This window comes from Rhinolophus hipposideros (assembly GCF_964194185.1).
Source record: "Rhinolophus hipposideros genome assembly, chromosome: 14".
Lineage (NCBI taxonomy): Eukaryota > Metazoa > Chordata > Mammalia > Chiroptera > Rhinolophidae > Rhinolophus > Rhinolophus hipposideros.
This window is the reverse complement of record NC_138060.1, coordinates 47,628,604-47,651,871: the sequence shown is the minus strand read 5'-3', so window position 1 is coordinate 47,651,871 and position 23,268 is coordinate 47,628,604. Positions and strand designations below refer to the sequence as shown.

The 23,268-nt window shown below is 38.1% G+C and overlaps 1 protein-coding gene across 10 annotated transcripts in view; it reads right to left on the bottom strand.

Moving 5' to 3' along the window:
* RBMS3 (RNA binding motif single stranded interacting protein 3) overlaps nucleotides 1-23,268 on the bottom strand; it is a gene marked incomplete at its 3' end in the record, with an annotated part of 1,241,782 nt that overhangs the window by 725,000 nt on the left and 493,514 nt on the right. For all 10 annotated transcript variants that reach the window (XM_081071716.1, XM_081071717.1, XM_081071703.1 and 7 more), the window contains exon 4: nucleotides 6,440-6,613. In XM_081071716.1, coding sequence (XP_080927842.1) covers nucleotides 6,440-6,613 — 174 coding nt within the window. The remainder of the gene's footprint in view (nucleotides 1-6,439; nucleotides 6,614-23,268) is intronic.

Here is a 23,268-nt window from a genome sequence, read left to right as displayed (position 1 = left end):
ATAAAAGTCCTTATTTAGAAGAAAGGAGACTTAAACCTCTCCCACTCTTTTTCTATAAACCTCCAAAAGAAATGCTTGTCCCTGCCTATGGGGAGAAGTAGGGTCTGGGTTCAGGAAGCAGCCAGTCAGGCTACTGGGTGCCATGGATATACCCGTAGACAGTGGCCATGAACTTTGGCAGCAAATGCTTTCACTGTGAGATCACGTCGCCTCTGATAAGTTTTTGAAACCTTGTTTTATGTGACAACTTCACTCCTGATAGAAAGCAGCTATCTCTATGCTTTGTAAACAAGTTTCTAGAGAGAAAATTTTCTGGAAATCTATTCAATGACGAAAAGAGAGCATCCTCTAGCAAAACAGTGCCAGTACTATCTCCCCTGTTCTCCTTGAGGAATTCATTTAAGAAGGAGAATCCAGCACAGGCTGCCTATCCTCCCCTACCCGTCTGCTCTTCTCTCGAAGGAGAGGCAGGGCCTTAGCAGAAGCCTTCACTACCTCTAAGTGGCATCAACCTCATACTATTATTATTATTACTATTATTGTTGTTGTTGTTGTTATTATGTTAAATCTTTTCTTTAGACTTTTCTGCTTTGTCTCCATTATTAACTGGGCTCTACCTGGTCACTGCCTTGTTGTTGGCACAAGCTATCTCCCAATTAGCCTCAGTGGGGCACAGAGCTATGTTTCACTTTCTAACTGGAAAAAGAGAAAATAATACACAGCGTCCTGGCCTCAGCAATGAGGATCAGATCATCCCCTCCTACTTTTCATTGTCTCCCACTTCCCCTCTCCCTTTCTCCATCTCCCAGTGTGAGAAGAGAAAGGCAGGAGTAATAAACAGCTGCAGGGAGAGAGCTGGTATAAAGGGCTGTCAAATGAACCCTCTTCTTCTATGATAAACATGATCCCCTGTCACTAAATGGCTATCAGTGCATAGGAAGTTGTTGGAAATTTGCTGTAGTTCCCCATGACAAGTCACAAAGCAAACAGGGTTATCATTTAGCTGTTCGCAACAGTATAAACTGAAAGATCAAAACCAACACACTAGTCAGTGTAGCATTTGGAAATTATTACAATGATTTTATGAGTGAAATGTGTTACAAACAATATGACTCGGCCGGAAATTTACACAATATTGACTTCCTTAGACAATAAAAAGAGTGCAGTGTATTTAGTATTTTACTTCTATTATCAGTTATATCACTGCACTACTTGAATAGTTTGAACATTACTTTTTGCCATTTTATATTCCACGTTGAGGAAGCCATTCTAGATGCCTGGACATGGTTTCTTCATTTGCATGGTTTCTTCACTTACAGTGTAATGGATCAAACTTTAGGAGAATTTTAATAACCTTGTCTTTACATTTTATTTTTTTGAGATGTGCATTGGAGTATTTATCAAGGTGATAGTTATCATTTCATTATAGAAGTGGAAAAACAGTGGGCTTCAGAAATATCAAACTCATATTAGTGAATGTCAGTAATTTTGAATTGCTATATTCATTTCAGTCTTCCATGACTCAAAACGAAACGCCTGCTCACCTTATCTCCCTTGGTGAAAAGTCTCATCAATTTGAGGAAGCCCTAAATAACTACCTAATGGCTCAGAAGTTAGCCACTGACTCACTGGATATCATGATGTATTAGGCTGAAAAACAGTCCACCCAGATGTCCATGACCTAATCTCCAGAACCCATGAATGTTCTTTTATATGGCAAAAGGAACTTTGCAGATGTCATCAAGGTAATTTAGATGGGGAGATTATTCTGGTTTATTTGGGTGGGCCTTTAAATGTAATCACAATCGTCCTTATAAGAGGCAGAGAGAGACTGGACGACAAACTGAGAAGACACTGTGAAGATGGAGGAGAAATACATTTGAGGATGCTGTGCTGCTGGCCTTGAAAATAAAAGAAGGGCCCACGAGCCAAGGGTTGCAAGGAATCTTGCCTGAGAACCTGGAAAAGGCAAGGAATAGGTTCTCTCCTAGAGGCTCTTGAGGGAGGACAGCCCTGCCAATACCTTGATTTCAGCTCAGTGAAACCTATTTCAGACTCTAACCTCCAAAACTGTAAGAGAATAAATGTGTGTTGTTTTAAGCCTCCAGGTGTGTGGTAATTTGTTATAACAGCCATAGGAAACTAATACAGTGATGTACAACAGAGCTCTGAGAAAATCCTTACTTGGTCAGAGAGAGGCCTAATTGTATTCGGAGATGTCTATACTCTACGTATTTCAAGTTAACTAACCAGACATTCATGGAATACCTGGATTCCTCAGTAGTACGGGAATGAAAGCAAAAGGGAGCCTTTCGCATCACATGTACTGACTACACAAACATTACCTTGGCTGACATCCTTGTAACCCCAGGAAATTAGTCAAAGAGCTGGAAATCTTCAATCAAACTAGTAACTTAGAGAAAAGGGTTAGAATCTCACAAGGCAGGCAGATCATTTATAGCTTCATTAAAGGCTACTAAATTATATGACTCAAGAAAATCACTGGCAATCTCTTCAGACAAGAATTCCGTTTCTGTGGTTTTAACCACAAAACCTCTGTGGATGGGATACTGCTTGGCAACTATGGAATCTACTCCAACATTTTGGAACCCCAAAATATTTCTCTAGTAATAGGCTTACAATATGGACCCAAGTAAACATTATGACATAGTCGCCATTTGGGGATGTTGTCATCACAATCCAGCTATCAAAGTCTCCATATACTGAACCTCTGGTTTATTTTCAGATGATATCATTCCTTTTACAAGGTGGTAGGAGAGTTAAATGAGCACTGATCTTGGAATTAAGAGTTTAATGCAATCTGATCAGGCATGGAGGAAAATTTGAAAGAGATGTTTAAATGTTGAAATAATGGAAGAATGTCAATTAGGCTTAAAATTGATTCTTAGAGTATCCTTGAAATCAGAAGTACAACACCCATGACTATTTCTTATAGATTTTCAAATCTTTCCATTCCACTTTCATACTGGACTCACTTCACTTTCAGTGGTGTGACAAAGGAAAGTATCCATTTTAGATTTTAAAGCATAAAAAGTGGCTAGACATCATCCTATAATTATTCCAGTGGTTTCCAGGACAGGATAGCATCTATTTTTCTCTAAAGGAGAACGTAGACGACTGTCTTTTTTGTTTTATCCAGGGATTCCAGACTGGAAGAACTGGTTGTCTTTTAGATAGCAGAGTTCCATGATTAACACTACATTTTCTCAGGAAAGTCTCCCTAATGTGTAAGCTCAATGCCTTCAGTTATAGCTCAAAGATCATCATCTCTGTTTTGCCTTCATCAAGCCTGAAAGCCCAGCAGTAAATCACCCCAGGCTTTAGTCTCTCTACTAAATTATCCTGATTGCTTTCATCTTTTCCCATCTATCTTAGTTTCTAGCTTTCTATATTTCCCTTATTTCTTTTTAAATTATTTTTAAACTCTTCATATAAAACCGACTTAGTGTTTTAGTAGGATCAAGGCAGGGCTGAAGTGAGTGGGTAGATGGATTGTCTAATGATTCCTGGATGTATTTTTACTCTTATACCTAGAATCACAAAATCCTAGACTACTGGTATTCCTTTACTCCTTCTTCATGTACTTGCATGTGGATTGACTCCAGCCTATTTTATGTGTTGGTATATAAATAGAAAACCTTCTTATGGATTGTTTTTAGCACTACAGAATTTGATGGGACAATGTCAACACATAATGTTTTTCTCAGACCAATTATATCTGAAGTTGGTAAAACTGAGTATCACATAAATACTTCTCTAAGGAGTAATGCTCACATTTAAGTGAAATGATTACAAAGAGTTCTCTCTGGGGTACAATCATTGTCCTCAGTATGTAAATAAAGACACAGACTCAGTGACAAGAAGCAGTATAATACAATGTATAAAATATTGGTGGGAGGCTAGACAGCCAATGTTTGAATCTCAGGCCCCACTGTTAGCTGTAACATTGGGAAACATATTTAATTTTTCTGAGCTCCATTTCACTTATTTTTAAAATGATGATAATACTAGTGCCTACTTCCTAGGGCTATTTTGAATATACAACTCGAGAATTAGGGGTGCTAAACCACCCATATAGTAAAATCTGCTTATAATTTAAGTCAGCCTTCTGCATACATGGATTCCCATCCGGGATCAAATTTACTACATACATAATACACACAAACATGCTTGGTACAGAGCTTGGAAAACGTTAAGTGCTCAAGAACTGTCAGCTACTTTCAGATGGCCTTCAGGTCAATAAGAATAAGAATTAAAATATTTTGTTAAATTATAATTTGTCATAATCTAGCTTGACCAACAATGACAGAAGGAAAAGGTCAATGAGACATTTTAGACATGGAACTAGTTACTACAGAAAATTTTATTCAAAATACACGCAACTTGTTTTTTCTGTTATCATGAAAATAAGTTTCATATATTTTGAATCTCAGACAGACCAAAGGATATACAGAAAAAGTTAGTCTTCCTCTTCCTGCAGAACTTCAGTTCCATTCTACAGAAGTAACTGCACACACCTACATGCCTGTGTTCACGTGTGTGTATAATACTCTCCTAATTTTACTCCCAGATTTCCTTCTTGTTCCTCTACCAGAAATTCTTCACTTCGCAGCCAGAGTGAGTCCTAAAAACATTAAATCATGTCATATAATTTTCTTGCTTAAAATACTCCATTGGTTTCCCATCGTACTTAAGTAAAATCCAAACTCCTAACTCTGGATTACAAAGTGCTACATACTCTGGCCCCTGCCTTTCTGACCTTATTTCCCTCTGTTCTTCTACAATTAAGCTCCAGGCACACTGGCTTGCTCTCTATGTGATGGTTCGTGAGAGCAGGTTCATGCCTGCTTCAACTCCTTCCCACTGTTTCCTCTGCTTGGAATGCTCTTCCTCCTGAAGTCTGCATCATTATTTCTCATTTAATTCATATCTCAGCTAAATGCTGGCCTCCAGGGTGAGGACTTGGCTGGCCATACAACTCAAATAGCCACCCTATCATTCTCCATCATCTCACCCTAGTTTGAGTCTCTATGTAACATTTAACACTACTGGGTATTTTTCTGGTCTGTGTGCTACTTTTTATTCATCCATCTATTTATTTATGTCATTCCTAGCTTCCCTGTTCCCTAGAATGGAAGCTCTGTGAGAGCAACACTTGGTTTTGTTCGCTCCTATGACTCTTTCACTGAGAAAAATGCTGGAATATAATAAATGCATAATAATACTTAATAAATTGTTGTTGAAAGAATGGATGAATGAAACAAACAAGGTTATTTAGGTTCTTTTTCCAAGTAATTTCAAAATGGTGCTAACATTGTTGTTGCACATACATCTTTGCACATGTCCAATTAAGTGCCAAACGTTTAATTATCGAGTCAAAGGTATGTGCCATTTAAAACTCTGACACTTATTTCCAAATCACCTTTTAACAGAGTTATACTAATTTACATTCTGAGAGGATTTCTTGAGTCTTCTTTTACGTGTCTTTATGACGTAATGTTGGAGATATATTCTCTCAATTTAGACACTCAGGACACTGTATGATTCTATAACCTTGAAATGCAAACAGGATAGCCAAAGTACAGAAGTACACACGAGCCTTGTAAATGGCTGAAGAATCCACGTCTACAATTACTGGCAATGGGAGGAGTTACTACCAGACACATGCATGTCTCACTTTCAAAGGACTTAGGTTTGGATTTTCAGCAGTAAACAGAAGTCTTCCAGATCAACATTCATTATGCTCTTTTTCAAGTGTGCTAGCATAATTTAAAAATAACAAAAATCTTAGTTATCTTACTGGGACACAGGAAAAAACATGATGGTCAAAATGGGTTCCCTATCCTAAAAGGTTTTCAAATTTCATGAGTTTATTTCTTCCTACTAAAGTTTATTTCTTTTGCCCTTTTGCCCAGAGTTCTTTGTAGCAGCATCTGGAAAACACCCTACTGATGAATTTATACGTATATGTTAATTTCTGTTTAACTATAGCAACAAAGTCACTGATGAAATTGGGGACGTACAGGTTCCATGGACTCATCTGTGCTATTTTGAAAGACGCCCTCTCTCAGTGCAAAAGCAACCAAATAAATCCATAAGCAACAGCCAAGAGGATGCCAGAAAATAAAACCAGAGACATACATACAAACAAAACAGCCTCCACATCAACACCATTCTGAAAATCCTGCCAACCTATTTCACCTAGAGATAACTTTACAATTTTCAGCAAAGATCATCTAAACACATAAGACATTCTCCACTGCTCATCTCTGTTACTCAAGAGCAGCATATTCTTGCCTTAGAAGAGTTACAGCATTGGGAAAATTGCCCAATTAATAGAGAGATACCAACTCTGGACTCAAAGTTGTACCTGGATAAAGCATCCAAATTAGTAAATATGGAAAAATGGGGTACTTACAGCAGGGTGTCCAGTACAGTAGGTGTAGCTGGCATGGGACTGGTAGTGCAAGCTTGCTCTTGGAAAGGAGTATGTATTCCAGGCTGGTTGGCTGCTGTTCCACTGGGAGCTGAAGCCAGGGCTCATTGTCACTCTTGACTTACTTGTTTGATAGGCTCTCACTGTGGAGCTAGACTGTCAAGAAGAAAGGAAGGCAATGTAAAAGACAAATGTGCATAAAACCCTATATACATATATCAACATGCGTTCTCATGAATGATCATGGCACCAAACTCAGCTGGCTAAGGGAAATGGCTGATATCTTAAGAAGAGACATTAAATATTGTTCTGATTAGGATAAAAGTGTTTTCTCACTGTTAGAATTCTGACTGGATCACAAAGCACAAAGGCTCACTGAAACTGATCTTATTGAAAACAAGTTTTCTGTTGATTTTTTTTTGTTGTTTTTTTCTAGGTGCAACATGCAACTCCATCCTTCAGAAATGAGATATGTTGTAGCGGTGACAGCAACAGTGATATTTTCAATCACATAAATTTCTTTTCATCACAGTGTTCATCTTAAAAATTCATCATTAGCCTCATCTGAATGCAGTAAACAACGATCAGTTTATGAGGATTGGCTTGAGGTACAGATTAGTTCTTGACACTCAATGGTCTTTAAGTTTCATGAGACTATCACTCTCCTATAGAAGACATCAGCAGAAATCTGAACATATCCCAACATGTCACCCTTCCAGTACCTAAAGACAGTAAAATGACGGATTTGAAATTGTCGTTTACTCCCAGTTGGCTCTACCAATATAATTAAAAATAGAGGAATAGGGAAATATCCATCAATTTGCCAAATGTTAAATATATCTGCTTGCTCATAATTGCATATAGGGTAGAAGGAACTAAAAACAAAACTCACTTGTATCTTTTGTCCTTCTTTGTCCTCAGATGGCCATGACATATAAGGCATATAATAGTTTCTTTTCAGAGAACACTTTCTATCATCAAATCGCAATAGCTACTTACCCAAGTAGCAGAGTAACTTTCACAATAAATTCTATTTATAAATCTATGGACACATGCCAACTCAATCACTGGGAAAATGTGCTAATCTCATTGCCATTATATTCAGGAAACTTAGTGGGGAAGAAACTTTTATCTGATATTGTGTTTCCCATTGAGCTAGATTCTATACCATTAGAAACTTAGAGGAACAACTTTTATGAAGACAGATTTGGGCATCTTAGAGTTACCAAAGGAAAGTAAGGAACTCAGTAATTCAAAGGCACTAGGCAGAGCTGTTTCTTTCACAATAGTCTCAAAATATGTGGGAAGGAAAAGAAAACATAAATCAGTGATTTACTGGTAAACAATTTAAACCCAAAACTGGAGAACAAAGCCTTGTTAAGGTAGACAAATTTATTTGACTTCTCTGCCCATCACCCTAACTATGTGTGCCATTCAAGGGTTCAATAGTTCCATGAGATGTACAGGTGCAGAAATACAATGGTATACACTACTGCATTCTCCCCCAGGACAAACCTGTGTTGGAAAAGTAATAGTGAACTTTTATAACATTAGGGTATTTGTGTTTGGTTCTAAGTATGGAAGCTCAGTAGTATTATATTAAAAAAAAAAAAAAAAACACCCTGGTATTTGTAACAGATACACAGCACTTCACAGACTAAATAAGCCTGCCCACAAAACTATCTTTGGCCCCCAAAGTGTCTCATTTTCTGCTCTGCATCTATGGTCACTAAAATTAATCACTCTTACTAGTTCAGTACATGCTATAGGCAACTTTTTCAAGACTAGACATGGTCCGGTTGTTTATCTGTTTTCACATTTAGATTAGTTCAGGGAGCTTAAAATTCTTGAAAAAGCAGGCAGTGCATGCATAAGTAAGATTGTAAATAACCTCATTTCTTAGTTTAATTATGTTCCCAAAAAGCTTCCTTAATGATTTTATTCAGGGTGGTCTTCCTCATGCAAATTCCTTTCTCTTCCTTTTTTTTTCTTTTTTTTTTTTTTTGCAAAATTCATGCTCAAGTTGCACCTCTTACTGGGTCCCATTCCTGATGCCTCCAGCTTATGCTGACCCTTTGCCTTCCTGCTCTTATGTAGTGCTCATAGTGCAGCTATTATGTTGTTTTGTATTGTTTCTTATATATGTAAATTTCAGCTCTCCAACCAGGCTGAGTCTAATGAGGTCAAGATCATGTATTGCCTTTTCCGTAGCTCAAGGAGTTTTCATCCTCCTTGACCTCTGAAGCCTCTAACAGTGTTTATACTCTCATCATTCAATAATCTTTCTCTTTGACTCCCTGACTCTCCTGACAACACAACACCTTCTGATCTCACATACTTGCTTGTCTTCCTTTTTGTTCTCCCTAAATGAGGTCTTTTGCCAGGTGTACAGTTCTATAATACATTGTTTGTATATCACATTGTTTGTTCACCACCCAAAGTCAAATCTCTTCCTGGTACTATATATTTGACCTCCTCTACCCTTTTCTACCCCTCCCACCCCCCCTCTGGTAATCTCCATACTATTGTCTGTGTCTGTGAGTTTTTGTTGGTCTTGTTCGTGTGTTGCTATCAGTTTTATATCCCACATATGAGTGAAATTATATGGTCCTCGACTTTTTCCATCTGACTTATTTTGCTTAGCATATTTTCAAGGTCTATCCATGTTGTTGCAAATGGCAGTATTTCATCTTTTGTTAGAGCTGAGGATTATTCCATGTATATATAGACCATATCTTCTTTATCTGATCATCTTTCAAAGGACACTTTGTTTCCATGTCTTGGCCACTGTGAATAATGCTGCAATGAACATAGGAGTACATATATCTTTACGAATAAATGTTTTCAATGTTGGGAGGTAGATAAGTAGAAGAGGGATTGCTAGGTCATGTGGTAACACTAGTCTTGATTTTTTGAGGAACCTCCATAATGTTTTCCACAGTGACTCGGTATATTTTATTCCCACTAGCAGTGTATCAAGGTTTCTTTTTCTCCACAGCCTCTCCAACACTTGTTATTACTTGTCTTGTTGATAAGAGCCATTCTAAAAGGTGTGAGGTGGTATCTCATTGCCGTTTTGATTCGCATCTCCCTAATAGCTTGTGAAGTTGAGCACCCTTTCATATATTTATTGATAGTATGTCTTACCTGGAGAAATGTCTATTTAGGTCCTCTGATCATTTTTGAATTGGATTGTTTGTTTTATTGTCGAGTTGTATGAGTTCTTTATATATTTTGGATATTAGCCCATTATGAAGGTATTGTTTGCAAATATCTTCTCCTATTTGGTCGGTTGCCTCTTTGTTTAGTTGATGGTTTCTTTTGCTGTGCAGAAGCTTTTTGGTTTGATGTAGTCTCATTCATTTATTTTTGCTCTTACTTCTCTTGACTTTGAGGTCAAAGACATAAAATCCTCTCTAAGAGCAAGGTCCATAAATTTAGTACCTATGTTTTCTACTATATATTTTATGGTTTCTGGTCTTATGTTTAGGTCTTTGATCCAATTTGAGTTAATATTTATGTATGGTGACAAACAGCAGTCTAGTTTCATTCTTTTGTATGTGGCTTTTCAATTTTCCCAAGACCATTTATTGAAGAGGCCTTCTTTTCTCCATTGTGTTTCTGGCTCTTTTGTCAAAAATGATTTGCCCATATACATGTGGGTTATTTCAGGGCTCTCAATTCTGTTCCTTTAGTCTGTGAGTCTTTTTTCTGCCAATACCATACAGTTTTGATTATTGTCACTTTGTAGTATAATTTGAAGTCAGGGAATGTGATACCTCCAACTTTATTCTTTTTTCTCAGGAGTGCTTTGGCTGTGCAGGGTCTTTTGTGTTGCTATACAAATCTGATGACTTTTTGTTGTTGTTGTTCTAGTTCCTTAAAACATGCCTTTGGGATCTTGATTGGGATTGCATTAAATCTTATATGGTTTTGGGTAACATGGTCATTTTAACTAGGTTGATTCTTCCAATCCATGAACACGGAATGTCTTTCCATTCCCTTTATCTTCTTCAATGGATTTTAATAATGGCTTATAGTTTTCAGTGTATAGATCCTTCACATCCTTTGTTAAGTTTTTTCCTAGACATTTCATCTTTTTTTTTTTTTTTGGCAATTGCACAAGGAATTGTTTTGTTTTTCTGTTTTTTTTGTTTTTTTTTTCCCCACTTTTTTTTCTGAAAGTTTACTCTTTTCACTTTCCTTCCTGGTGTTATTTACGGCCAAAGCTTTAAGTATCACTTCCAAGAAGATGACTGTCAGATGTAATTAAACAGTACAGACCCCTAACTTCTAGTCCCAGATCTTAAAATATCTGCAGGACGTGGATGTATAACAAGCATTCACCACAAATGGAACCAAAGCTTAAATTATTATGTATAAAATTAAATGAATTGTTTTACTATAAAATTGCATCTCCCTATAATTTATTTATTTCTGATAGTATTATGGCAATATTTTGAAAAACCAACTGCCTTGAAGCTTTAGATCAACTTTGACTCATGTATTTGTCCTCCAAATTTCCAGTATCACTTTTACCAAATCCTATTTACTCTTTTTAATAGTTCTTGAATTGATGTTGTCCTTTCCATTCCCATTACCACTACCCATCTTTAGGATTTTATCAGTTTACATCAGTCACCTAAACTACCTTCTACCTTAACCCTTGATGGATCCTTCACAACGATACTACATTAACTTTTCTAGAAACCTGCTCACACTGGGTTACTCCCTGCTGAAATATGTTCCATGGCTCTCCACTATCTCTGAGAAAATGTCCAACCGTCCTAGTCTTTCATTTTAGAATCTTTCTAATTTGATCCTAACCAACAATTCAAGGCTTATTTTTCTTGTTATTGTGGTTCCTTTCCATATAACATCAACCCCCAGAAAGACTCCAAATGAAGTGTACGTCCATGACATTGTCACAGCCCATCTACTTCCTAGATGTCCACTCCTCCTCTCAGTTCAGACTTCAATATCCCTACCAGACTCTATCATTTCTAGAAAAACTATTATGACCCACAGCCACCAGCCCATAGGAATTTTTGCTTCTACTAGACACTGACATTACTGATTTTCTGCGATATTCATCTGGTCCTTTCACCGTTTGCATGCCTATCCAGGAAATCAATGCCATAACTTCATCAGCATAACTCATCAATCTCTTAATTAGTCTTTCTCATAACACTTATCTCCCAACATGCATCTTTAGGGATAAGCATCTCAGCTGTGTTTTTCCAGAAGAAGATCATAATGCAAGAATTTGAGTACAAGTAATTCATTTTGGGAGTGATCCTACAGAAAATGAGGAAGAGAACAGAAAATGTGACAGAGAAAGGAAGAGCTAATAAGTTTGCATCATTGAATAAGTTATGATTGTGGAGAACTAAAATTCAATTCCACTGGGGTTGGGGGTCGGGAGCTATTGGATAGTGTAGAACATGCTTCAGAGCTACTCTACTCAAAGTGCAAGGAAGCAGGGGTATTTAACTTCTGATTCCCTTCCATCATTGGTTAAGAGCTGCTTCTGGAGGCATTAATTCCCTGGCATTACTAACTTGCCATACTACAGGCAAAAAGGAAGTTCTCACATAGTGAGCCCCAGGACATTGTTGACATGTCCTGAGAAAGTGCCAAGAAAGTATGTGCAGAGTATCTGCTACTAAATGATGACTCCTTGAATTACTTTGTATCTGCCATGGGACCCCAGATGCTCACATTTTCCTTTTGCATAATTGAGAGCAGGGAATCAAAATAGTTAAATTGGCTTGACTATACTACCATTAAGGACTTGAAAAGACAAAGAAGTTATTGCACCAAAGATATATGCACCAAAAAAAGATAATCGGGATGGTTGATAAGCACAGTAAAAAGATGCCCAAAGTCAGTAGTCATCAGGACAATATAAAATAAAGCTATAATGAGGTTCACACCTACTAGAATAGTTAAAACTAAAAAGACTGACAGTACTAAATGACGATGAGGTTACTGAGGACCTGGAACTCTCATACATTGTAAATGGCAGGGTAAAGTGGTATGACTTCTGCTTGGTAGTGCCTTAAAAAATTAAACATACTTTCACCTATGACCCAGAAATACCACCCCTAGTTATTTACCTAAAAGAAAATATATTTACACAAACATACTATTATAAAACTTCTGATATACACAGGATGAATCCCAAGATCATGCTAAATAAAAGAAAATCAGGAACAGAAAAATAGATATGAGTGATTTCATTTATACACAGTGCATGATGAGGGGGGAAATATATATATATATATCAGAAAATGGTTGCTGGGAGGGGTTGTAGGGAATTGATTAGAAAAGGAAATAAGGCAATTTTCTAGGGTGATGGAAATCATCTTATTTGGATGGTCATTACAAGAATGCATACATTTGCCAAACTCATCAAACTGAACACTTGAGATTGGTGCATTTTATTACCTCTTAATTATATCTCATTCAAAGAAAAATATACCGCCTTTGCAAAAGGCTGATTCTGAATTTTTCATGGTAATGGAGGATAGAGATGGCTCAGAAAACTGAAGTGCAATGATCCAAAAGTCCTAATTTCCTAGACCCCATAATTAGCTAATCTGAGTTCTGCTATCTTTTCCCTCCTTGGCGCGCCCTCTGAAAGCAATGCCAGACAGCATCTAACAGCCAAAAGGCAGGCAGCCAGAGAGAAGAGCAGAGTCTGGATAAAGAGTCTCTGAATAACCAAGAGCTGGCAGCATCATCTGGTATCTGCCAACCGATCAGGAGGCAGGACGGTTGGAGCAAGAAAAAATAGAGCATAGCACATAACAAGGGCCCTCTTATATGCTCCCAGAAATTACAAATCTCCAGGGAACACTTGCTGTTTTCTCTCCTTAGTCAGCACTAGCAAACAAAAGGAAGATAAAGGAAGGGGCAGAAGAAAGTTGTACTACGAAAAAAAGGGCAATGGCAAAGGAAGGAATAACAAATGCTAAGATTTCTAGACACAATTGAATAAGTGCTACAAGAGGCTATTAAGACATAACACTTACATGCAACTTTCTACCTATCAGACATTGTTCTAAGTGTTTTTATTTATACTGTGATGACTCATATATTACTTATAAAATATTATGAAGAAGTTACTATTATTATCTATGTTTTATAGGAGAGGAAACTGAAGAAATACCAAATGAGGTAACAAAATGTAAGGACACATAACTACTATTAAGCAGGTGAGGTGATTCCAACCCAGACAGAGGACTCCATATTCCCTGTTCTCAACTACTCTATTTCACTGTCTTAGTTTGGAATCTCTCTAAAACAGATTGTGAGACAAGGATGGGTTTGGGGCTTAGTGGGGAGAGTTGGGCGGGAGTAATTACAAAAATCAGGAGGGAAGGAACAGTGAGACTCAATCAGAAAATGAAGGCAAAATCAATATTAATGTGCATTATTGGAATCTATGCTATAAGGTAAAAAGCAGTGACTTCTGCTGAGACCTCTGAGAAGTATTTAAAATGTCATCCAGAATTGTCTACTAAAAGATGGGATGCTGAAGTATTTGTGGATTGGCTTCTGTCACCCACTGGGTAAGGGTTGTCCTCTAGAAAACCATCACCCTCAGCACTTCCCAGCTGTGTGTGGACATGGGAGGATGAGTTCTCTTGGCATCAAAGGAAGCCCTGGGGCAGAAAGTGCAAAGCCACACAGGTAAACTCAGATAGAATACTATCACTGCTTCATGAGTAAGAACCATCCATCCTAATTGCAGTTGAAATCAGAGCTAAGGCAGAGATGAGGTTGGGGGGAATGTGATATCACCAGAAGCAGCTATTATACTATAACCACTTCTCCATGTCTCTGAGAGAAGTACAATGGTAGTACTCATAATAATGATGTTTATAGAATATTTGCTGTTATGTGTCTTTCATGCGTTGTCTCTCTGAACTCCCAGGTCAAACGACATAACTGTTGTTATCCACATTTTACTGAAGAAACAGGGATGTACAGAATTCAGGCAACTTGTCTAAGGACACACAGATAGTAAGGACACAGAGCTGAGGATTAAAGATTCAACACATGCAGAACTAAGGGTGGATTATGGGATTAACAATTTATCACCTCCAAAGAATAAGGTTTAGGAATGAACCCTATACTCCACTCTGAAAGAGAGATTCAGAGAGAAACCATACTCCACTCTGAAAGAGAGATTCAGAGAGAAACCATTATGGGGATACATTCATATAAATACATAGAGAAAGTCAGTGATTCAAAAGAGCACAAAATTGCTAGATGAAGGCCCGAGCATCATTCGTGGTTATGGAATAATACCACCTTTCCCTGTTGACAATATCACTGTCATGTGATAATGCACGAAAGTTAAATCAAGTTCAATTATCAGTGATAATACTGCAGCCAACCCAAACTGCCCACATTCTTCTCCTTTAAAAGCTGTCCACTTTCCTTCAGTCAATCCTTCTCAGCAGGAAGCAAATGCAAGATAATTCTAGAAATACAGTCAATAAATTTACACTGAAATTAAGTACATTCTAATGGTAACCTTAGCATTCCGCTAAAGTTAGTCTTAAGAAGAATTTATACCCTTTATAGTAAATGCTATTAAAATATATGGAACATACTCCATGTACTAACAGAGCAGAAAGTCCTATGATAATTGTTGTACTACAACAACGTGTTTTACCAGTTTAGCAGCTCAGCTAATCTTCCCACAGCTCAAGCTGACACCGAATATGCCTATATAGACCCGGTTACTCAAGGTTACCTCCCCAGCCTGAGTTTGATTGAACTAGGTAGTCACCTGACCCAACCTGGGCCAATCAGATGATTTCTCCTAGAAATATGGAATTGCCATTCAATGACTCATAAATCCCCACTGAGCACTTGAACTAAGAAGTGATGTAAAGGAAGAAGTGAGGTTTGGTTGCATGATAGTAGAAACAAATAAAGCCCATCTGGGAAGAGATGGGGGGAGTAAGAGTAAAAGTGAGAGGAGAGAGGAAAAAAAGAAAGTATACACAGTAACAGAGACAAGAAACACTCTTGCTTGCAGGAGATAGAAGGAACGTTTCAGTTCTGGATGACTTTTATAGTTTTTGGCTCCAGTCTTTTGCAACACCTGGCTGTACTCCCGACCCTGAGTTCCATGAAATATCCTGCAATCAGATAGTAAATCCTTCTTTCCTGCTTAGGTGATCTTGAATAGAACTTGCAATTTAATGACCACTGACTATGCAAAGTGAAAGGAGCAGACATGTTGAAAGAAGCAGAGTTGAGAGACTATGTGGTACAAAGGGAGAGAGGCCAAGGGCTTCCAGGTTCCCATAAGGCTGTAACATGTCTCACAGGGATCCTGTGAACCATTCCAGGGACTCACTTGTCCTTTGCCTTCACTCCTTTGAGTGGATTTCTCTTCTTAACAACCAAGTGGTTTCTTTCTGGACATTGGTATTCTTTCTCTTTCTCCATGTACCTTCATTTTCACTTGTAAAGTGTATTTACTATTCTTCTCCTTAGGCTTTTAAAATCAGCATTTCCAATTGATGTTAGGGATTCAGTGATCCTTCACTGAAGGTTTTAACATTGTTTCAGTTCTAAAGTAAGAATCATATCAGTAAGGATGAAAAGCATGAACCAAACATTGCACATAAATAGTCAAACAGCTAGTGTAAAACACGACAAAGTACATTCCAGAAAGGCCAATCAGTAGATTGTTAAAGCTTTGATTCGAAATATATCTAGCTTCTACTCTTGCAAATGCTGTGTTATCAAAGGTAGCCACATCTATATTTTGTGTTATTCTTTTGGTTCCGGTTGTTGATTTTATTTTCAGTATCATATTACAAACGTTGTGATATGGGAGAATCAGAAAACGTTTACATATACACACACATATACATGTGCATAGACACACACACACACATAGCTATGCACACATACACATGCACCCTCATATATCTACTTTTTTAAAGTCCCCACAATGAACTTTTTGGTAAGCAAATGTCAACATGAAGTTCACAAAGAGGCTAAATGACTTCCTGTGTGTGTTTATTTCCCTGTACTGCCTGTGAGGAAGTCTCAAAAGAACAGTTTCTACCCAACAGCTCTCAGAGTTTCAATAGGTTTTTCAAAGTTCCCTCCCCACCCCGTGCCCCAAGCAAAGAATTCCCGCTGTGTGGTTTCTACAGATTTCACTTAGAACCAGCTGAAAACACAGCCTGAATGAACAGGAAAACCCACACCAAACCTCTCTTTGCACCCTGTGTGGGACAAGTGGTGACTTTGTTCATTTACAAAGGCAAGAGATAAAGAGAAAAAGAGAGAGAGAGGGCAGGGGGGGGAGAGAAAGAGAGAAGAAATGGCCGGCCCTGCATGGCATAAGAAGCTTCTTCTCAAGAAATCCTTTTAAATGGATCTAAATTCTGACACTCCAAAAGAAGGAGGCTATACAAGGAAATGGGGAGACACTTCTAAATTCTTCTCACACCCCATTCCCCAGAGGAACAGGGAAAGTCTTCTCTCCTCTGACAGAAGTATTATCTCTTGCCCCAGTCTCTCACTTCGTCTCTGCAGATTTGCTTCTCTGAGAAAAATGAGGCTTTTTTGTTGTTGTTATTGTTATTGTTGCTCCCCTGACATGGGGATCGCCTTTATTTTTTTCAACATCGCTTTTTTCATGAGTTGTAAGTGTGAAGTATCTGAGTGAGCTTTATTTATCAGAGGTCCTTTTCATAAATAACCATAAAACATGGTGATTTCTTTTATTTAACTCTGTTGTTATGTCTAGCTTCAAAACTCAAAAAGTAAATGTGACAAAACATTCTGTATGCTCTGCAGACATGTCTTAGGGCATTTTGCCAGCCATTCTGCAGTAGGTGCTTTCCCAGCTCCTACTGAAAATTATCCCTAGACCAACCAGGTTATACCAGGTGACTCCCCAATCACTCGTCATATTTGATTGGATCAGGTAGTCACCAGACCCAGCCTAACCAATCATATGCTCTCTTCTAGACACTGGGAACTACCAGTGACTAGTAAACCTCTATTTATTATGACAGAGTAAAAAGAAGCTCTGTCTACTATTAAATAGTAATTATTATAATGACTCATAGTACCATGGAGATTGGAAAGATGGTTTCTAGCATGAATATGAATGGAGAGAAAATTTCACACTCTCTCAGTTGCTTTTACATACTTATATGGGAAAGGATCAGGTAAGTCAAAACCCAGGACTCTAGTCTCTCCCAGCTTTATAACTTTGGTAAATTCCCATACACTTGGGATACTGGTATGATTATGCAATTCTTTGTAAGAGGAGAAATTGCTAACATAATGACTATACTTTTTTTTTTAAATTTATTTCCCACTTCACATCACTTTTATTTGTCCCCCTACTTGACAGAGTGGTCACAGGACCAGGGCTGCAACTACAAGTGCTGGAAACAGGGATGATTCCTAAGGAAGAAACTGTAACTATGTTTTTAAACCCTTATGTTTTTAAACCCAGAATTCTTAGGGGCCTGATGGGGCAGGATGTGCGTTCGTCCCATCTGGTATAACAGGGGCTAACCGGGAAAGTGGCTATATTGTCTGGTGGTAAAACTTGCCCATTGTTCCTGTGCAACCTTACCACGTCTGAAGGACAGTGGACTAGTTTCCAGATTAGTATTGCTGCCTGCAATCTAGGCCAGCACAGTGGCCAACCTAATGGCCCTTCCAAAGTTGGAAGAATTTTGATATAAATGAGAATAGAAGGAATAGTAGCTGAAAGCAAAAGATTGATAAAATGGGTATGTAAAGAGGGGAATCCACTATTACATTACCACCTCAAAAAAGGCTCAGAGCAAGAGGTGACATTGTCTCTTAGCTCAATTATAACAGAGGCCTGAAAGGGTGAAGACATGTTTGCCAAGATCACTCTTGTTTTTTGGAACCTGGCAAGATCAAATGGACGTCTGCAAACCTGAGTGGTCTTGCCCAGGGAGACATTTTTACATGACGTGATGGACTGGACTAATTATTAATGACTGAATGGGATTTTTACCATGTGCCAATATCTTTTGAGTTGTACTTCACTTTGCCCTAAGGGGACTATGGCCAGAGACAAAGAGGTGGGTTGTGAAAATATATATATATATATATATATATATATATATATATATATATATATATATATATACACACACACACACACTGGTTCCTAAATTTATTAGAATGTCCTGGGTGATAGGAGTGTCTTTAGTTCTAATGAGGTGACTTGGTTGGCTGCTGGATGGTTCCTGGATATGGCTCCAGAAAGACGAAGCCATGATTAAAAGTTTGGAATTTTCGGTCCCACCCCAATCTCCAGAGAGGGGAGAGGGGCTGGAAATAGAGTTAATAATTGATCACGCCTATGTGATGAAGCCTCCACTAAAATCCCAAAAGTAAGGAGTTCAGGTGGGGCAGCTTCCAAGTCGGTGAACATGTGGAGGTGCCAGGAGAGAGTATGGAAGCTCCACAGCCCTTCCCACACACTTTGCCCTATGTATCTCTTCCATCAGGATGTTCATCTGTATTCTTTATCATACCCTTTTATAATAAACTAGTAATCTAATAAGGACATTGTTTTCCTGAGTTCTGTGAGTCGATCTAGCAAATTAATTGAACCCAAGGATGGGGTTGTGGGAACCTCAATCTATAGCCAGTAGGTCAGAAACATGGATGACAACCTGGACTTGTGATTGGCATCTGAAGTGTGTGTGGGTGGGGTGGGGGTTGAAGTGATTGGCATCTGAAATGTGGGTGGGGTGGGGGGTGAAGTGATTGGCATCTGAAGTGTGTGGGGGGGTGCATGGGAGGAAGGAGGAATGGGAGAGAAGGGGCAATCCTATGGGACTGAGCTCTTAACCTGTGAGATTTGATCCTATCTCCAGGTAGACAGTGTCAGAATTGAATGAACCTGTAGGACACCCAGTTAGTATCACAGAATTCTTTAATATGGGAAAAACCTCCAGACATTCAGTGATCAAAAGTGTCAGAAGCATTTTGTATGAGCAGTAAAGGAGAGATAGTCAAAAGTATAAATTTCCTACGTGAACTTCCTGTGTTTCAGTTTCCTTTTCTGTAAAGTTAGACTAATATAATAGAACCTACCTCATAAAATTATTATTGGGATTAAATAAATTAATAAAACATTTAACAGAGTCTCATACTGATTAGATGTTACTAATAATTATTATTGAATGAAAACGCTACTATTCTTATTTAAAACAACACAAACATATAACTTTGGGACTAGAATTTATGAACACCTTCTTTCTATCCCTCTTGCCCTTTCCTTTTTTCCCTCCATCAATTCCTCCCTCCCTTCTTTTCATTCTTCCTTTCTTTCCTTCTATATAAAAAATAAAATAAAATGAACCTTGCAGAGGATAATTTCTTTATATCTGAGTAATTGATTCTAACACTTATGTTTCTTTTCCACACTAAAAGTCACTTTACAACTAATTCCTGGCTCAGTGCACATTCAATGAGCCCAAACACACTCTTGCTCCTGCATGAGTGTGTTGGAAGTTTCAGTCGAATAGAACATCCCTGGAGGACACTCCCACAGCCCCAGAGTGACTGAGACTGGAACAGGCTGATTCCCCCAAATCAAATTAGCCTATAAAAATGAAATAAGATAAATGGAAAACGATTTGTACATGCCTGTTAATAGCTTAATGCCAAGAAGTAAGCTAGTTTATCTGTTTTAAGAGGAATTTCAGTGCTAGACCATGAGTGATGATAGGACAGTAATCATCTTCTTATCTCTGTAACTAGAACCATATCTAGTATACAGTAGGTTCCACATGAATCATCCATCCATTCATTCATTAAACACTTATTTAATGTGAGCCAGGTATTATGTAGAGTCTGGGACTACAGCCATAAGAAAGAAATTAATAGAGATTAATAATTAGGAAGGGAGATAGGCATTTGAATAAATACATAGTGGCCACTGTGCTGTACACAGGAAGCTGAAGTATAATAACACTGAAAGTCAACTATAATTAGATACATACAGATGGTGCCAAAAAAAAAATGTATGCACATTTTAAGAAAGGAAAAAAGTGTATTACACTTGCAATACTCAATATATCCTGGTGACAAAAGATGAATACTGGTCACGTTTGACTTCGGCAATTACAAGAAGTGCTCAAAGTGGTTCCCATCAGTGTAATTTTAATGCAGTTTTTTCCTTTCTTAAAATGTGTACACATTTTTTTCGCACCCTCTCTGTCATCATGGGATGTGAAGCACAGCATAAGGAAGATAATCAATGGTATTGTAACAGCTACACAATGTCAGAGGGGTAGTAGACTTAGTTTTGTAAGGGGTGAATATGTCTATTCATTATGTTGTTTTGTACACCTCAAACAAATATATATATATATATATATATATATATATATATATATATATATATATGGTAAAATTAAAAAGAAAAACAAACAATAACCAAAGAAAAAAAAATCACAACATTGACATAATTGGCTTCATGGTGATGCACATAGTAAAACGAGAATATAGAGCAGGGCCTCTCTACCATAATGCGGCTGCAGGGAAAGAAAAGGCAAGGGAAGGATGTGTACCGCGAGGTTAATGCTAGAAGAAGTTATACTATTTAAAAGAGTAGCTAAAAGGTAAAGAGGAGTGCTCCAGGTGAAGAGAGATAGAAGAGAAGATGGAGATACTGCAAGAATGGCCCTGACTATGTGAAGGTTTAGGGAGCAGGCTTCTAGGGGGAAGTTCATTGTGTCCGGAGTTAAGGGACAGAATAGTGCCCTGAGGGTTGTTCTTCAGGACACAGGCCCAGGAACCTGGAAGGGGGAGTATGTGGAGAAGTAGGGAGCCACATGTCCAGAAGGATTTTAGGAGTTTAAATCTTTACCCAAGGACAAAGACAAGGTAACTCGTGAAATAGGGTACTCAGGTGGGTGAGTGATTAGATTTGCACTTAATAGCAGATATTCTTGAAGTCCCTGGAAAAAGGATGGGGGCAGGGTCAGACCAAAGGGTGGAGATTTGATTTTAGGAAAGGCATTCAGGGGTGCAGACAAGAGGTGATGGTGGCCTGAATCAAGGTTAAGTGCAAGTAGATTGGTTTGAGATAAATTTAGGAGGGGCTGCCAGGGAGCACAGAAAGAAGATCCTTATTATGAAGTAGGATGGTGTAAAAGAGAATAAATTTAATTTTGAGCACACTGAAACTGATATGTCTGTGGGTCTACTATGTGGAGGGCTGTGAATTTGGCATTCAGCGGTAAACCCGTGGCTGGAGACTCAGAATGATCAGTAACTAAAACCATGCAAATAGACTGAGTTGAAAAGGCAGAAAGCTTAAGGCTATTATCAAAGATATTAGTATAAGCTTGAGGTGATGAACTAATTCAATTAGGCCCAGTATCCCCCCAAAAATGAAATTCCCATTGGCTAAAGACATAGGAGCAGCTTATTAGTGGAAAATTCTATAAAATTACTGTTTCCGTGCTGCAAAGTATGGCCAAGTACCAGGAGTGGTTTGCCCTTGGCATCAAGCTCATTCTAATATTAGTACCTCTTATTGAGTTCCTACTTCAAAGGACACAGACGGGGAGTTTTTATTCTAAGGCAAACAATGTACTCTCTACCTGCCGTAAAAAATCATCAGACTGAAAACTGAACTGGGTGTCAGAGAATTAAGGCTACAGTAATCATTGAAGCTTAGCCAAACAAAAAGTTAATCATCACCCAAGAACTCTCCTACCCACGACACAGTTTCGGTTGCATCTTCTCCAGGAAATCCTGCCAGAAATTATGTCTTTTCAACATTGTTACCGTTTATGCTGCAGAATTTGATCATGCATTTTTTTTTACACACTATTTCATCAGTTGATTAAGAAACAGTTATCTATTGTTACCTTACTATGTGCAGAGGACTGTGCTAGGTTGTATAGGAGGTACAGGAAACTGGCAGATGCTCACCCTAAGTAAACTTTCCATCTATTTGAATATGTCTATTTGAATATATTTGAATATACTTAGTAAACGTTTATTTAGAAAAACTTCCTCTAATAACCTCCTGTCATCAAAATTATACTAATTTTCAAATGTTCTACTGGAATGCGAGCTATTCTGTGAAGACTTATCCAATTCATAGCCCTTCAGCATATATTAATTGCTCTTTCATTTTTATTATCACATGTTTTTGTAACATTGTGTGTGTGTGTGTGTGTGTGTGTGTATCAGGTATATCTAAGTTCAAGAGTGTTAGAATATGTGTTTATGCATTTATGTCTCCTCTCCTCCCCTCCCCTCCCCTCCCCTCCCCTCCCCTCCCCTCCCCTCCCCTCCCCTCCCCTCCCCTCCTCTCCTCTCCTGCAGTGGCCAGGATTTGGCTTGCTATAGTTTGCTGAACCCTGTTTTAGACTGTCAACTTTTTTATTTATCTGTACTTTTCCCAACAACTAGAATGATGCATGAAAATAGAATTCACTGGAAGAAAATGTTTTGAATCAATTACTCTATCTCTTTATGTGATTACAGAAAACAACTGATTTTGAAATTCAGAGGGAGGAAAAGATCACCGAGATGGCAGGTCTGTAAAACAGTGGTACTGATGAGATTGATAGGGAAGAGGAAATAAATATTTTGGTGGAAAAATTAGTGTATCTATCAGTATTTTGCAGAAGAAGAAACCCAAGAAACTGCACACTGAGGGTTTCGCAGAAGCTTTTGCAGGCTTCAACAAGCTCCTTAAAAAGTTTGAAAACATGGACCCCAACACGGAAAGGTTTTCATTC